The sequence below is a fragment of the Ornithorhynchus anatinus genome, chromosome 18 (genome assembly GCF_004115215.2).
Source record: "Ornithorhynchus anatinus isolate Pmale09 chromosome 18, mOrnAna1.pri.v4, whole genome shotgun sequence".
Taxonomy (NCBI): Eukaryota; Metazoa; Chordata; class Mammalia; order Monotremata; family Ornithorhynchidae; genus Ornithorhynchus; species Ornithorhynchus anatinus.
Genome location: NC_041745.1, coordinates 42,514,015 through 42,531,392, shown reverse-complemented (window position 1 = coordinate 42,531,392; position 17,378 = coordinate 42,514,015). Strand labels below are relative to the sequence as shown.

Genomic DNA, 17,378 nt, shown 5'->3' with positions numbered 1-17,378 from the left:
TTCGGCAGCATCTGGCCTAATAAAGCCACCCCTTCTACCTGAACAATCTTCACTCTAAGATCCAAAGCGTGGGTGAACCGCAGGAGAAATTCACGGACGATCGCTCAGTTGTATCTGCAAATGGACATGTCAACCGCGGAACCAGAAGACCGGAGTTATTCCCGTTTAACCTACGACCCCCTCTCTCTCATTCATTCGTTCAACAGTATTTATTGAGCGCTTCCTACGTGCAGGGCACTGTACTGGAAGCGCTCGGAATGGACAATTGGGCAACAGATAGAGACGCTCCCCGCCCGCCGACGGGCTCGCGGTCTCTCCCGTGAGCCGACTCTCCCAGCCGAAAGTCCAGCGTCCCTTCCCGTAAAAATTTCCGTACCGTATTCCGTTTCCAGGAGGACAGCCGAAAGTAGTCAGGAAGACCTTATTAAAGCACTATTCATTCTTCCCTTCCTCCTTAATGACGCGCCGGGCCAACACGTTAAATACGAGGCTCCGTATTTCCTCCGGCTGGCCGGAAACGATCGACCGATAAACGATTCCTCTTCGATATTTTACTTTCGTCGGACTCTAATTGCGCCGGGCGGCCGGTTTTGACCGCCGCCATGTTCAAAGAACATCAAGAAACTAGAGCTCTTCCAGGAGAGAGGAACCAAAATGATTTAAAGGATAGGAGTCAGACCTCACGAGAAATTGAGGGTTCTTAGCGGGGAGAAGAGAAGGCAAAATCATTACGCGGCGGTTGTCCTCTAGGTTTACAGACAAGTGGACAGTGGAAGTGGGCTTAAAGCAGGAAAAGACTACGGCGGGATATTTTAATTTATCAGCTAAAGAAAGCTACACCCCAATCCGATGACCTTCACTTCCGCCCGCACACGCTGTCTCTGGTTTATATAATAACAATAATGTTGGCATCCGTTAAGCGCTTACTATGTGCCGGGCACCGTTCTAAGCGCCGGGGGGGACACGGGGTCATCAGGGGGTCCCACGTGAGGCTCCCAGTTAATCCCCATTTGACAGATGAGGGAACTGAGGCCCAGAGAAGCGAAGCGACCCGCCCACAGTCACCCAGCTGACAGGTGGCAGCGCCGGCATTCGAACCCATGACTCCCAAGCCCGGACTCTTTCCACCGAGCCACGCTGCTCCTCTAGGTGGTCGGCTAACAAAAGTTTGATACCTTATCTCAATACCCCGCTTATCTGAGGCGTCGGACGACTACACAGATACCTATTACCAATTCATCCAACTTAATTGTTGCTGGCGGAAGGAAAACCTCCTTGCCTCGCCTGGCGATAAAATACTCGGAAGAGCTACCCGGGGAAGACTGGGAATCTACATCCCGGGACACCTTTGAGAAAATTAATCGATAACGCTCCGCCTTTGGATGTTTGAATCATTCAGCTCCGTGCAGGCTGAGGGTCATAATACTAACACTAATAATAATAATAATGATAATAAACGGTATTTCCTGAGCGCTTCCTATGTGCCGGGCAACCGTACCCAGGCTTGAGGAGGATACCAGCAGATCGGGTCGGACGCGGTCCCCGTCCCACCTGGGACAGTCTCAATCCCGCATTTTCCAGAGGAGGTAACCGAGGCACAGAGAAGCCAAGTGACTTGCCCAAGGCCGCGCGCCTCTCTCGTGCGATCCCGTGACGACGGTTCAGCGGACGTCCCGTTGCCACGCGAATATCCTGGCGCGTGGGAACCGGCAGCTGGTAGCCACAGGTAATTGCCAAGCCAGCCTGGCAAAGGGACGTTTCGCCTCCCACCCTGAAGGTCACGGGTTCTAATCCCGGCTCCGCCCCGCGTCCCGCTGCGTGACCCGGGGCAAGTCACTGCCCTGGGCCTCGGTCACCTCATCGGTAAAATGGAGATCGAGACCGCGAGGCCCCAGGCGGGACAGGGCCCGCGCCCCACCCGGTCTGCCGGCCTCCGCCCCGCCGCTTACCGCAGTGCCTCGTACGCAGCGAGCGCTTGATTAGCGCCATCCGTTCGGGTCGGATTTACGGAGCGCTTACCGCGCGCTGAGCGCCCGGGAAACCGCGACACTCCCTGCCCACGACGAGCCGACGGCCTAGAGCGGGGGAGACCGGCGTCGACCCGGAGGTCGACGCCGGAAACACGCGCCAACACCCACGGATCTTAAAGCGGCGGCCTCTTGGGCGGAACTCCGCCGCGGCGAGTTAAGACCACGCGAAACCCTGATCCGAGCGGGATTACACACGGAAACGCCCTCTCCCCGAGCCCTCGTCTGTTTCGGAATTTGTAATCCGGAGCCGTTTCGGAGGGCCTCGCCAGGGTTTTTCTCCGCCGCCGGCCGGAGGAGAGCGGGCTAATCCTGCGGGATAGCGGAGTTACGGGGAGGAGGCCGGCAAACTCTCAAGAGGAGACGCACGCGGATGTTTTCTATCGAGGCTCTCCTGTTGGTTTAGCGCCGGTCAACAACCTAAGTTAAATAGATGAAACCCTACCCGTCCGGCGGGTCCAGAGAGGAAGGCCGGGCGCCGGGGGCAGGGGACGGTCACCGGTTTTGCAACGCCGAGATCGGAAACTGGAAGCGGAGCTCGCCTCCCGTCCACACTGGCTCGATTTAATCGGCCACGACGGGGACTGAAGAGAAATCCCCGAGGAGCCGGAACCAGGCCGGAGCCCGGGTCTCCCTTTCCATCTCCCCGGGGGGAGAGCGGCGCGCGCGGGCGGCCGGGACCGAGGCGGGTGCGTTCCCGTACGTTGGCGAGGCGGGCCTCGTGGCTCGGCGGGAAGAGGCCGGGCTTGGGAGTCAGAGATCGTGGGTTCGAATCCCCGGCTCTGCCGCCTGGCAGCTGGGTGACGGCGGGCAGGTCACTTCACGCCTCTGGGCCTCGGTGACCTCATCTGGAAAACGGGGATGAGGACCGGGGGCCTCACGTGGGACCACCTGATGACCCTGTATCTCCCCCAGCGCTTAGAACAGCGCGCGGCGCATAGTAAGCGCTTAGCGAATACCGACATTACTATTATTATTGTGATTACACGCGCGTGTAGAAACAATGGGTACATGCGTGCGCTCTGTGAAGGAGGACGCGAAGGGGGCGCGGCTACACAGACGCATGGAAATACATGGAGGTACGTGGTGGGTCTCTGGGTGGGATGCAGGGAAGCAACATGGCGTAGTGGATAGAGCCCGGGCCCGAAGGTCACGGGTTCTAATCCCCGCTCCGCCACTTTGCGGCCTTGGGCAAGTCACTTCTCTGGGCCTCAGTTCCCTCATCTGCAAAATGGGGACCGAGACAAGGAGCCCCCTGAGGGACAGGGACTGCGTCTGACCCGACTGGCTTGTAGCCACCCCAGCGCTTAGTTCAGAGCCTGGCACATAGTAAGCGCTTAACAAACACCACAATTATTATTATTATTATTATTATTAAGGGCTGGAGAGTTCTGATGGGTAAAGAAAAACGATCCTTTCTTCCCCTTGCTGCTCTTGCACTGCTTTGTTGTTAAGCATGGATGGGAACCACATAGTGATCATGGTATTTGTTAAGCGCTTACTATGTGCCGAGCACCGTTCTAAGCGCTGGGAGAGATACACGGTCATCAGGCTGTCCCACGTGAGGCTCACGGTTTAATCCCCATTTTACAGATGAGGTAACTGAGGCCCCGAGAAGTTCGGTGACCGGCCCGAGGTCACACGGCAGGCAAGGGGCAGAGCTGGGATTAGAACCCACGGCCTCTGACTCCCAGGCCCGGGCTCCTTCCGCTGCTTCGCGTAGGCACTTGAGCGCTTACTATGTGCTGAGCGCCGTCCCTAGATAAAAGGTAATCGGATTGTCCCACGTGGGGCTCACGTTTTTTCATCCCCATTTTTACAGATGAGGTGACCCCGGGGCCCAGGGAAGTTAAGTGACTTGCCCAGGGCCACACAGCGGACGGGGGGCCGAGCCGGGATTCGAACCACATATTCACACACGTGTGCGAATACCCGCAGTCACTTCCAACCAGACCTCCTGCACCCTCACAAGAGACGTGTGTGTATATATATATATATATATATATTCATTCAATAGTATTTATTGAGCGCTTACTATGTGCAGAGCACTGTACTAAGCGCTTGGGATGAACAAGTCGGCAACAGATAGAGACGGTCCCTGCCGTTTGACGGGCTTACGGTCTGATCGGACTGTATATGTATATATCTCATCTGTAAAATGGGGATTCACTGTGAGCCTCACGTGGGACGGCCCGATGACCCTGTCTCTCCCCCAGCGCTTAGAGCAGCGCTCTGCGCATAGTAAGCGCTTAACAAGTACCAACATTATTATTATTATTATACGCACACACACATATATGTACAGGTATATCTACGTACGTGTGTGTTATCTATGCATGTGCATGCACATACCTGTGTGCGTACACAAACACGCCGGCTTAACGTTGGTATTTGTTAAGCGCTTACTATGTGCCGAGCACCGTTCTGAGCGCTGGGGTAGACACAGGGGAATCGGGTGGTCCCACGTGGGGCTCACGGGCTTAATCCCCATTTTACAGATGAGGGAACTGAGGCACAGAGAAGTGAAGTGACTTGCCCACAGCACACCCCTGCACGCACACGCTTACCACCGCAAGGGAGAGAGATTTATAAGACGGTCGACGAAGAGAACGATACTATCACAGGGGCACCGATACACAAAGGCACCGAGGCCAAAAGACAGAACGATGAGCGGCCCCGGAGCGGGGAAAGAGAGAGGCGTATCAGAACCGAAATAATAACAATAACGATGATGATGATGGTATTTGTTAAGCGCTTACTATGTGCAAAGCTCTGTTCGAAGCGCTGGGGGATACAAGGTGATCAGGTCGTCCCACGGGGGGGGGCTCACAGGCTTAATCCCCATTTGGCAGATGAGGTCACTGAGGCCCAGAGAAGTGAAGTGACTCGCTCAGAGTCACCCAGCTGACGAGTGGCAGAGCCGGGAGTCGAACCCGTGACCTCCGACTCCCAAGCCCGGGCTCTCTCCGCTGAGCCGCGCTAGAAAATAACGAGTCGCACTGTCTGTCCAGCCTGGGCAAAGGCTGAGTGCTTCTGCTGGGAATTTCCTAAAACGCCTTTTCAACACCCCGCCCCCCCCCCAGCACTGTTCTCATTCGTATAGATTTTTATTCCCCTATTTATTTTGTTAATGAGGTGTCCGTCCCCTTGATTCTGTCTATCGCGATTACGTTGTCTTGTTTTTGTCCGTCCGTCTCCCCCGATCAGACCGTCAGCCCGTCACTGGGCGGGGACGGTCTCTATCTGTCGCCGAACTGTTCATTCCAAACGCTTAGTACAGTGCTCTGCACATAGTAAGCGCTCAATAAATACTATCGAATGAAGCGTGGCTCGGTGGAAAGAGCCCGGGCTTCGGAGTCAGGGGTCACGGGTTCGACTCCCGGCTCTGCCGCTTGGCAGCCGGGTGACTGTGGGCGAGTCACTTCGCTTCTCTGGGCCTCAGTTCCCTCATCTGGAAAATGGGGATTAACTGTGAGCCCCACGTGGGGCAACCCGATGACCCCGGATCTCCCCCGGCGCTTAGAACGGTGCTCTGCGCACAGTAAGCGCTTAACAAATACCAATATTATTAATGAATGAATCCTCTGTAAAAAAAAAACACATGATCCCCACACGTGACAGACCCCAAAACGCGTTCCCTCCCGGCCCTTTTCGTACCATTTATGTTCAACGGGTTCATTACTCCGCGCGTCCCGGGTGCATCTTTTGGTATAACGGTGCGCCGCGTTGGGAAAGCTAACGGTCATCACTCTTCAAGACAGCAACGACATTTTGAATTTTGGGTGCTTTCTAGCACTGTTCTTGGATTGTTGCCGCTTATTTCCCGGAAACCGAGAAGCTGGCCTTCATTTAACTTATTTAACTTCTGTGTGCCTCAGTTCCCTCACCTGTAAAATGGGGACGAAGACCGTGAGCCTCACGTGGGACGACCCGATGGCCCCGTATCTCCCCCAGCGCTTAGAACGGTGCTCGGCACCTAGTAAGCGCTTAACAGATACCAACATTATTATTATTATTATTTTAACTCAGAGGTATGTGCTTCCGATGCCGAAATACACTTGCCGTTCTCTGTTCGCGGTATGGATTCGGCACTTGATGCGTGCGGAACGCCGGATTGTTCAATAGTATTTATCGAGCGCTCAGTAGGTGCAGAGCACTGCGCTAGGCGCTCGGAATGGACAATTCGGCAACAGATAGAGACGATCCCTGCCCACTGACGGGCTTACGGTCTAATCGGCTCTAATTAGGCGCTTGGGAGAGGGCGACACGGTTTGTAAACCACGTTCCCTGCCCAAGAGGAGCTCACGAGAAGCAGCGTGGCTCGGTGGAAAGAGCCCGGGCTTGGGAGTCCGGGGTCATGGGTTCGAATTCCCGGCTCTGCCACTCGTCAGCTGGGTGACTGAGGGCAAGTCACAACTTCTCTGAGCCTCAGTGACCTCAGCGGTAAAATGGGGATTAAGACCGTGAGCCCCACGTGGGACCACCCGATTCCCCTGTGTCTTCCCCAGCGCTTAGCACGGTGCTCGGCACGTCGTAAGCGCTTAACAGATACCAACGTTATTACGATCTAGAGGGGGAGATAGACATTAACGGAAATGATGGATTTGTACTTGATTCTATTTAGCCGCCACGGTTTTTACGAGACGTCCTTCCCCTCGACTCTATTTATCGCCATCGTTCTCGTCGGTCCGTCTCCCCCGTTCAGACCGTGAGCCCGTCAGACGGCAGGGGCCGTCTCTACCTGTTGCCGACTTGTTCATTCCGAGCGCTCAGTCCAGTGCTCTGCACATAGTAAGCGCTCAATAAATACTATTGAACGAATGAATGGATGTGTACCCTAAGCGCCGTGGGCGGTTTCCGACGTCAACGAAGAAACTCCCCAAAATTCGATTTTCAGGGGGTGAAGGTGAGGAGGGAAACAAACCCAGGCCACGATCTCAAACCAATCCTATCGCCTGACATTCCTAAATTAAGCTTTCCCCAATTCCCACTGCAGCATCCCAGGCGATGGGAACGGCATCGGCGTTTATCGAGCGCTGGCTGGGGGGGAGAGCACTGCGCCGAGCACCGGGGGGGAACACACCGCGGCGAATCAGACGCGGTCCTGGTATGGGGGGGCCGAGGGGGAGGCGCACACGATTTAAATGAACATTTAAAAATGCAGCTAACGATATCGCTATCCTTTGTGGAATTTTATAGAGAATGACAATACTTTCCCCCCCCGCCCCCCACCCGCCTCCCCGGCCAGATAAGCACAGTGAAGTGTGAAAGAGAGAAACTGAAAGAGAAAACGCCTCTGAAAAGGCCTAAGAGAATAATCCTCGTGGGAATTGGATCTCTTTTCCTTCGTGCGAGCACTCGATTATATTTATCGAATGCTTACGGTGTGCATCGGGAGTGTCCAACTTTGAACTGGGAGCCCAGAACCTGCCCGCCGCGAGCTTAAAATCAAGGGTTTCCACGGACCGGGGCGAACACCGAAAGCACCTCTCAGTGGTTCGACCTTCATTCCCTCATTCAACAGTATTTACTGAGCGCTTACTATGTGCAGAGCACTGGACCGAGCGCTCGGAATGGACAGTTCGGCACCAGACAGAGACCGTCCCTGCCCATCCACGGGCTCACGGTCTAGTCGGGGGAGACGGACGGACAAAAACAAGAAACTTAACATCAATACAGAGAACCAAGGGGATGTACGCCTCTTTAACAAAATAAATAGGGTAATGGAATATATTTACAAATGAGCACAGTGCTGGGGGGGAGGGGGGAAGGGAGAGGGGGAGGAGCAGAGGGAAGGGGGGAATTTGAGATAGGTATTTGGTCTGATAAGAATAATCGTAATAAAGGCGGTATCTGTTAAGCGCTTACTATGGGCCGAGCACCGTTCTAGGCGCTGGGGGAGCAGCGCGGCTCAGTGGAAAGCGCCCGGGCTTCGGAGTCAGAGGTCACGGGTTCGATTCCCGGCTCTGCCGCTTAATAATAATAACGTTGGTATTTGTTAAGCGCTTACTATGTGCCGAGCACTGTTCTAAGGGCTGGATTTGTGACCGTGGGCGAGTCACTTCACTTCTCTGTGCCTCAGTTCCCTCCTCTGTCAAATGGGGATTACCTGTGAGCCCCACGTGGGACGACCCGATGACCCTGTATCTCCCCCAGCGCTTAGAACAGTGCTCTGCCCGGAGTAAGCGCTCAGCAGATACCAACGTTATCATTACGAGCTCATCAGGTTGTCCCACGTGGAGCGCACGGTCTTAAATCCCCGTTTTTCAGATGAGGCAACTGAGAGAGCGAAGCGGCCTGCCCCAGGTCGGACAAGTGGCGGGGCGGGGATTAGAACCCACGTCCTCTGACTCCCGACCCCGGGCTCTTTCCACTAAGCCACGCTGCCTGCTCGGAGGATACCTGGTCCTCGATGGGCCGACCCGGAATTAAAGAAAGCTTAATTTTACGGATGAGGAAGACCCCTCCGGCGGACCCACGGTGACCTAGCGGAAAGGGCCTGGGAGTTAGAGGACCTGGGTTCTAATCCCGGCTCGGCCGGTTGTCCGCTGCGCGTCCCTGGGCAAGCCCCAGCTTCTCTGGGCCTCAGTTTCCTCATCTGTAAAACGGGGATGAACTCCCGCCCCCTCCTACCTAGACCACGAGCCCCGTGGGGGACAGGGACGGCGTCCGGCCTACCTCGTATCCACCCGGCGCTTAGCCCACATCAAGCGCTTAATAGGATAATGATGATAATTGCTTCCGGGAGCGTGAGGATCTCTGAGCTGGTATTTCTTCCGAGGGCCTTTTCCAATTTATGGCGAAAACCAAGAGAAAAGCAAACAAGTTCTAAATAACTGTGTCGGGGCCCCTCTCCCTTCCCTCTCTGATCGAGAGTTCCTCGGAGACAGGAATTATGTCTTGTGCCTTTATTGCACTCTCCTGTGGACTTAAGGCCGGACTTTGCACGCAAGAGGAGCTCAATAAATACTCCCGATGGCTATTTCTTTGATAAAGTCTCTACTTGTGTGCATATTTTGTGATGGGAAAATGAAAAAAAAAAAAATGACTCTGGAATAGCCAAGGGGTTCTTCATCAATGCCTGTTACCCTCAGTAAATTTGGCACAAAGTATATATACGTATGTATATACGTATATATACACACACATATATGCTATATATGTACTATAGTATAGCATACATGTATAGTATATATGTATGTGTGTGTGTGTATATATACTGTGTGTGTGTGAGCATATACACATATACATATACACATATACATATATATATATATACTATATATGTGTGTGTATATACACACACATATACTATATATATATGTGTGTGTGTGTGTGTGTGTGTATATACTGTATGTGTGTGTATATACACATATACATATATATGCTGTGTGTGTGTGTGTATACACCCACACACATATACTAATAATAATAATAATGTTGGTATTTGTTGAGCGCTTACTATGTGCAGAGCACTGTTCTAAGCGCTGGGGTAGACATAGGGGAATCGGGTCGTCCCACGTGGGGCTCACAGTCTTCATCCCCATTTTACAGATGAGGTCACTGAGGCCCAGAGAAGTTAAGTGACTCGCCCACAGTCACACAGCCGACAAGTGGCAGAGCCGGGATTCGAACTCATGAGCCCTGACTCCAAAGCCCGTGCTCTTTCCACTGCGCCACGCTGCTTCTCTGACTATATATGTGTGTGTGTGTATACTATATGTGTGTGTGTGTACACATATACATATATGTATATGTGTGTGTACACATATACATATACTATAGATATAAATACATATATGACCTTGGGTAAGTCACTTCACTTTTTCATGACTGAGTTACCTCTATATATACTATGTGTGTGTGTGTGTGTGTGTGTCCACATATACATATATGTGTGTGTGTGTGTATGTATACACATATACATATATATACTATATATATATATGACCTTGGGTAAGTCACTTCACTTTTTCGTGACTCAGTCACCTCATCTGTAAAATGGGGATTGAGACCGCGAGCTCCACGTGGGCCGGGGACCGCCCAACCCGATCTGCTTGTCTTCCCCCCAGCGCTTAGCGCCGCGCCTGGCACCCGGCTAAGGCGCTTCAGTAAATACCCTAACTCTCATTACGTACACAAACACTGTCGATCTGAATCCCGTGGGTCACGACCCTATAGGCGGCACCATTTAAATTTAATTATCTCCTCGAAAGGGAGGGTTCCATTCCCAGCTCGGCCACTTGCCCCAGGTTTTCTGGGGGGAGGGAGGGTCGTTTGCCGGCCCGTCCGCTCACCGCACCGAAATTCATCCCCCCCCCCCCGCCCGGAGACCCCGGAGAAGTCGCTTAACGGCCGCGCCTCAGTTTCCTCATCTGCAAAGTGGGGGAATCCGGGATGTCTTTCCCCTCCTGCTTGCACGGCACCCCCGGGGAGGGGACGGGGACCGTGCCCGACCCCATCATCTAGTATCGCCACCAGGATTTTGTTCAGTTCCGGACTCGCGCCGAGCACTCGGGCGCGATGGCGACGACAAGCCCTCGGCCGAAAGAACGCCCCGAGCGTCAGCAGGAGGAGGAGGCCGTCGAGGCCGGATGAGCTCGCTTCCCAAATGGTCTCTTCCCCCCCAAAATCGGGAATCTCCAGGTGTTCCCCTGTGAGGTTTCCCGGGAGCGGGGGGGAGCGTTTCCCAGCGCGTCCGCTCATCCCGCCAAAATTCACTTCCTCCGGAGGATAAGGGGAAAGACCCCGGGGCTGGCGTGGGGGCTCTGCTTCCAGGGGGCCGAGATGAGCAGCTGAGAGGACCCCCCCCCCCCGCCCACTAAAGTTTCAAGCGCTCTGCACATAGTCAGCGCTCAATAAATACGATCGAATGAAACTTTTATTTGCTCCTAGCCTCCCCCGCCCCCTCCAGGGGTTTCCGGCCCGGCCCCACCTGGAGAAAAGCCGTTTCGTCCTTTCTGCCGTACAAAGCGCTTCGTGGAGCAGCGTGGCGGAGTGGCAAGAGTCCGGGCCCGGGAGTCGGAGGTCGTGGGTTCTAATCCCGGCTCCGCCACCTATCAGCTGGGTGACTCTGGGCCGGTCCCTTCACTTCTCTGGGCCTCAGCGACCTCATCTGGAAAACGGGGGTTAAGACCGTGAGGCCCGAGCGGGACCACCTCGTTGCCTCGTCTCTACCCCAGCGCTCAGAACGGTGCTGGGCATACAGCGAGCGCCGAACAAATCCGCAGCGTTGAGAACGGGGCTCGGCACATAGCGAGCGCTTAACAGATAGCCAGCGTGTAGAATGGGGTTCACGGCAAGCGCTGAACAAACAGCCGGCGCTCGGAACGGGGCTCGGCACATAGCGCGCGCTTAACAGACAGCCAGCGTTTAGAACGGGGTTCACGGTAAGCGCTTAACAAATACCCAACGTTTAGAACGGGGTTCACGGTAAGCGCTGAACAAACACCCGGCGCTCAGAACGGGGCTCGGCACACAGCGAGCGCTTAACAGACAGCCAGCGTTTAGAATGGGGTTCACAGGAAGCGCTTAACGAATACCCGGCGCTTAGAACGGGGGTCGGCACATAGCGAGCGCTTAACAGATACCCGAAGTTTAGGATGGGGTTCACAGTAAGCGCTTCACAAACAGCCGGCGCTTAGAACGGGGCTCGGCACATAGCGAGCGCTTAACAGATACCCAAAGTTTAGAATGGGGTTCACAGGAAGCGCTTAACGAACAGCCGGCGCTTAGAACGGGGCTCGGCACATAGGGAGCGCTTAACAGATAGCCAGCGTTTAGAACGGGGTTCATAGTAAGCGCATGACAAACACCCAACGTTTAGAATGGGGTTCACAGGAAGCGCTTCACAAATACCCGGCGCTTAGAACGGGGCTCGGCACATAGCGAGCGCTTAACAGATAGCCGGCGTTCAGAACGGGGCTCGGCACACGGAAAGCGCTCAACAAATACACGGCACCCCCGTTTGGACCGTGAGCCCGTTGTTGGGAAGGGGTTGTCTCTGTTGCCCAGTTGTACATTCATTCGTTCATTCAATAGTATTTATTGAGCGCTCACTATGTGCAGAGCACTGGACTAAGCGCTTGGAACGGACAAATCGGCGACAGACAGAGACGGTCCCCGCCCTCTGACGGGCTCACGGTCCGATCGGGGGAGACGGACGGACGAGAACGATGGCGGTAGGTGGAGTCGAGGGGAAGAACATCCAGGGGCTTAGTACAGTGCTCCGCACGCAGTAAGCGCTCAATAAATGTGACTGAATAAGTGGGGCTCGGCACACAGCAAGCGCGTAACAAATCCCCAGCGTCTAGAACGGCGCTTGGCGCACGGCAAGCGCTTAACAAATAGCCGGTGCTCAGAACGGTGCTCGGCACATAGCCAGCACTTGATAACGACGTTGGTATCTGTTAAGCGCTTACCATATGCCGAGCACCGCTCTAAGCGCTGGGGGAGATACGGGGTAATGAGGTTGTCGCATGTGGGACTCACGGTCTCCATCCCCATTTTCCAGATGAGGTCACTGAGGCAGGGAGAAGCGAAGTGACTCGCCCAAAGTCACACGGGGGCCAGGCGGCAGAGGCGGGATCAGAACCCGCGACCTCTGACTCCGCGGCGCCGGGGGGCTTTCCACCGCGCTTCGGCTACCCGGAGCTCAGAAGGGGTGCACGTACACATACACGTACATGTATATGTACGTGTACGTATATGCTCTCGGCACGGAGCGAGCGCTTAACAAACCCCCGGCGTTTAGAACGGCGATCGCCAAGCGCTTAACAAATAGCCAGCGCCGAGAACGGTGCTCGGCACACAGCGGGCGCTTAACAAATCTCCGGCGCTCAGAACGGCGTTCCGCACATAGTAGGCGCTTAACAAATCCCCGGCGCTCAGAACGGGGCTCGGCACAGAGCGAGCGCTTATCGAATAGCAACATCGTGAAATTCCGTCCTTATCATTATGATTATTAGTAGTGAGGTGGTCTGTACGATTGAATGAATGAACGAACGAATGAATGAATGAATGAAGTCATCGAATGAAAGTGGGGAGGTTTCTGGCGGGGGGAGAATGCGCCTCTCCCTCGGCCCATCCTCATTATTATGATTATTAGTAATCAGGTGCTCTATATGATCGATTGAATGAATGAATGAATGGAGTGAATGAATGAATGAAAGCGGGGAGGTTTCTGCCGGGGGGGGGGGGGGCAGGGAAGAATGCGCCTCTCCCTCGGCCCGTCTTCATTATTATGACTATTAGTAATCGGGTGCTCTATACGATCGATTGAATGAACGAAAGGAGTGAATGAACGAATGGAGTGAATGAATGAATGAATGAAAGCGGGGAGGTTTCTGGGGGTCGCGGGGGACGCGCCTCTCCCTCGGGCCGTCCTCGTTATCGTGATTATTGGTAATCGGCTGCTCTATACGGATCGACTGAATGAACGGAGTGAACGAATAAATGAAAGCGGGGAGGTGTCTGGGGGTCGGGGAGGACGTGCTTCTCCCTCGGCCCGTCCTCGTTATCGTGATTATCAGTAATCGGGCGCTCTGTATGGCCGAATGAATGAATGGAGTGAATGAACGAATGAAAACTGGGAGGTTTGGGGGGGGGGGGGGGGGCGGGGAGAAGGCGCCTCTCCCTCAGTCCCTCCTCATTATTATGTGTCAGTAACCAGGTGCTCTATAGGATCGAATGAATGAATGGAGTGAATGAATGAATGGATGAATGAATGGATGAATGAATGAATGAATGAATGAATGAATGAAAACGGGGAGGTTTCTGGGGGTTGCAGGGGGATGCGCCTCTCCCTTGGCCCCTCCTCGTTATGATTATTAGTAGTCGGGTGCTCTAGATGGATGGAGTGAATGAATAAATGAAAGCGGGGAGGTTTGGGGGGTCCGGGGGGGGGGGGGGGAGAAGGCGCCTCTCCCTCGGCCCGTCCTCATGATTATGATTATTAGCAGTCAGGTGCTTTATATGAATGAATGGATGGATGGAGTGAATGAACGAATGAAAGCAAGGAGGTTTTGGGGGTGGGGGGGAGAAGGTGCCTCTCCCTCGGCCCCGTCCTCCTCATTGTGATTATTAGTAACGAGGTAGTGCTCTATACGACTGAATGAATGAATGGAGGGAGGGAGGGAGCGAATGGATGGATGAATGGATGAATGAATGAATGAAAGCGGGGAGGGGGCCGCGTGCCGCTCCCTCGGCCCCCACCCTGACCGGAAGTTGGCCAGGCGGGAGCAGGGGGAGGAGGGAGGAGGGGGGAGGAGGTGGGAGGAGAAGGAGGGAGGGAGAAAAGAGGAGGAGGAAGAGGGGGGAGAAGGGGGGGAGGAGGGGGGGAGGAGGGGGGGGAGGAGGGGGGGGAGGAGGGGGGAGGAGGGGGGAGGAGGAGGAGGGGGGGGAGGAGGAGGAGGGGGGGAGGAGGGGGGAGGAGGAGGGGGGAGGAGGGGGAGGGGGGGAGGAGGAGGAGGAGGGGGGGAGGAGGAGGAGGAGGGGGGGAGGAGGAGGGGGGGAGGAGGGGGGAGGAGGGGGGGGAGGAGGAGGGGGGGAGGGGGGGGAGGAGGGGGGGAGGGGGGGAGGAGGGAGGAGGGAGGGGGGGAGGGAGGAGGGGAGGGAGGAGGAGGAGAAGAGGGAGGGGGAGGAGAAGAGGGAGGGAGGAGGGGGGTGCAGAAGGGAGGAGAAAGAGGGAGAGGGAACAGAAGGGAGGAGGGGAGGGAACGGAAGGGAGGAGGAGAAGGGAACGGAAGGGAGGAGGGAGAGGGGGGAGAAGGGAGAGGGCGCGGCGGGCCTGTCAGTCCGTCTGGGCGGGGCGGAGGGGGCCGAGGGCCGCAGTGCAGCCCCTTTGGCCACGGGGACGAAGCCGGGGCCCCCGGAGAAGCCCCGACCGCCGCCCCCCCGCCCCTCGAACCCACGGCCCGGCCTCCATCATGGCAGCCACACAGAGACGCACAGAGAGACACGGAGAGAGAGACACGGGGCCCGGCCCGGCCCCAGGCCGCCCCGCTGGTCCCCGCCCCGGACCTCGGCCGCTCCGCTCCGGGTCGGTCCCGGCCGGTCGGGGGGGGGGGGGGGGAGGGGTGTGTGTCCCCCTGAGGCGCTTTACCTGCTGATCTTCTGGGCGAAGGCGCGGCGCTCCGCCATGGCTGACGCCCGACCCCGCCACGCCACGGGAAGGGAAGGGACGGGACGGGACGGGACGGGACGGGCAGCGGGGCGACGGCGACGACGATCGAGGAGGAGGAGGAGGACGACGACGACGGGACCGACCGACCGACCGCCCCTCCCTCCCTCCCTCCCCGCACGGCCCCGCCTCCTTCCCTTCTCCTCCTTCCCTCCTTCCTTCCCTCCCTCCTTCCCTCCCGCGCGGACGCACGCACACACACACACACACACACTCTGTCTCCTTCCCTACACAAAGACACACACCTTGTGTCTCCTTCCCTACACAAAGACACACACTCTGGGTCTCCTTCCCTACACAAAGACACACACCCTGGGTCTCCTTCCCTACACAAAGACACACACCCTGGGTCTCCTTCCCTACACAAAGACACACATCCTGGGTCTCCTTCCCTACACACACACACACTCTGGGTCTCCTTCCCTACACAAAGACACACACCCTGGGTCTCCTTCCCTACACACACACACACTCTGGGTCTCCTTCCCTACACTAGGAGACACACCCTGGGTCTCCTTCCCTACACAAAGACACACATCCTGGGTCTCCTTCTCTACACACACACACAGTCTGGGTCTCCTTCCCTACACAAAGACACACACCCTGGGTCTCCTTCCCTACACACACACTGTGTCTCTTTCCCTACACAAAGACACACACCCTGGGTCTCCTTCCCTACACACACACACAGTCTGGGTCTCCTTCCCTACACAAAGACACACACTCTGGGTCTCCTTCCCTACACAAAGACACACACCCTGGGTCTCCTTCCCTACACAAAGACACACCCTGGGTCTCCTTCCCTACACAAAGACACACACCCTGGGTCTCCTTCTCTACACACACACACACTCTGGGTCTCCTTCCCTACACAAAGACACACACCCTGGGTCTCCTTCCCTACACAAAGACACACACCCTGGGTCTCCTTCCCTACACACACACACAGTCTGGGTCTCCTTCCCTACACAAAGACACACACCCTGGGTCTCCTTCTCTACACAAAGACACACACCCTGGGTCTCCTTCCCTACACAAAGACACACCCTGGGTCTCCTTCCCTACACACACACTGTGTCTCTTTCCCTACACAAAGACACACACCCTGGGTCTCCTTCCCTACACACACACACTCTGGGTCTCCTTCCCTACACAAAGACACACACCCTGGGTCTCCTTCCCTACACACACACACACTGTGTCTCTTTCCCTACACAAAGACACACACCCTGGGTCTCCTTCCCTACACACACACACACTCTGGGTCTCCCTACACACACACACACTCCCACACACAGTCTCCACACACAGTCTCCCTCCGTGTGTCTCTCTCCCTACACACACACACACATTGTGGAAAGAGCCTGGGCTTTGGAGTCAGGACTCATGAGTTCGAATCCCGGCCCTGCCACTTGTCGGCTGTGTGACTGTGGGCGAGTCGCTTCACTTCTCCGGGCCTCGGTTCCCTCATCTGTAAAATGGGGGTGAAGACTGTGAGCCCCACGTGGGACGACCTGATTCCCCTCTGTCTACCCCAGCGCTTAGAACGGTGCTCGGCACATAGTGAGCGCTTAACAAATACCAACATTATTTTCCCTCACACAGACACACCCCCTGTGTCTCCCTACACACAGACACACACTGTGTCTCTGCACACACAGACACTCACTCTGTGTCTCTTTCCCTCCCTTCTCCTCCCTTCCCTTCTTCCTTCCACCTCCCTTTCCCTACACACACACACACACACACACACACTCTGTCCCTCCACATACAGAGACTCTCACTCTGTGTCTCCTTCCCTACACACACACACTGTATCTTTCCCTACACAAAGACACACACCCTGTGTCTCCTACACACACACACACACACACACTCTGTCTCCCTACACACATACTCCCACACACAGTCTCCACACACAGTCTCCGTGTGTCTCTCTCCCTACACACACACACATTGTGTCTCTTTCCCTCACACAGACACCCCCCCCCCCCGTGTCTCTTTCCCGACACACAGACACACACTGTGTCTGTGTCTCTTTCCCTCCCTTCCCTTCTTCCATCTCCCTTTCCCTACACACACAGACACACACATACACTCTGTCCCTCCACATACAGAGACTCTTCACTCTGTGTCTCCTTCCCTACACACACACACACGCGCGCGCGCAC

General features: G+C 55.6%; 1 protein-coding gene across 11 annotated transcripts in view; it reads right to left on the bottom strand.

The window, feature by feature from the left end:
• DOCK7 (dedicator of cytokinesis 7) overlaps positions 1 to 15,239 on the bottom strand; it is a 149,624-nt gene extending 134,385 nt beyond the window's left edge. For 9 of the 11 annotated variants that reach the window (XM_029083307.2, XM_029083308.2, XM_029083310.2 and 6 more), the window contains exon 1: positions 15,130 to 15,239. In XM_029083307.2, the coding sequence (XP_028939140.1) occupies positions 15,130 to 15,167 (38 nt within the window). In that variant the 5' untranslated portion in view covers positions 15,168 to 15,239. Of the gene's footprint in view, positions 1 to 10,962; positions 11,085 to 15,129 lie in introns of those variants that run through there. The other 2 variants (XM_029083316.2, XM_039914646.1) reach the window with 2 other exon arrangements.
• Positions 15,240 to 17,378: the final 2,139 nt, after the last annotated feature.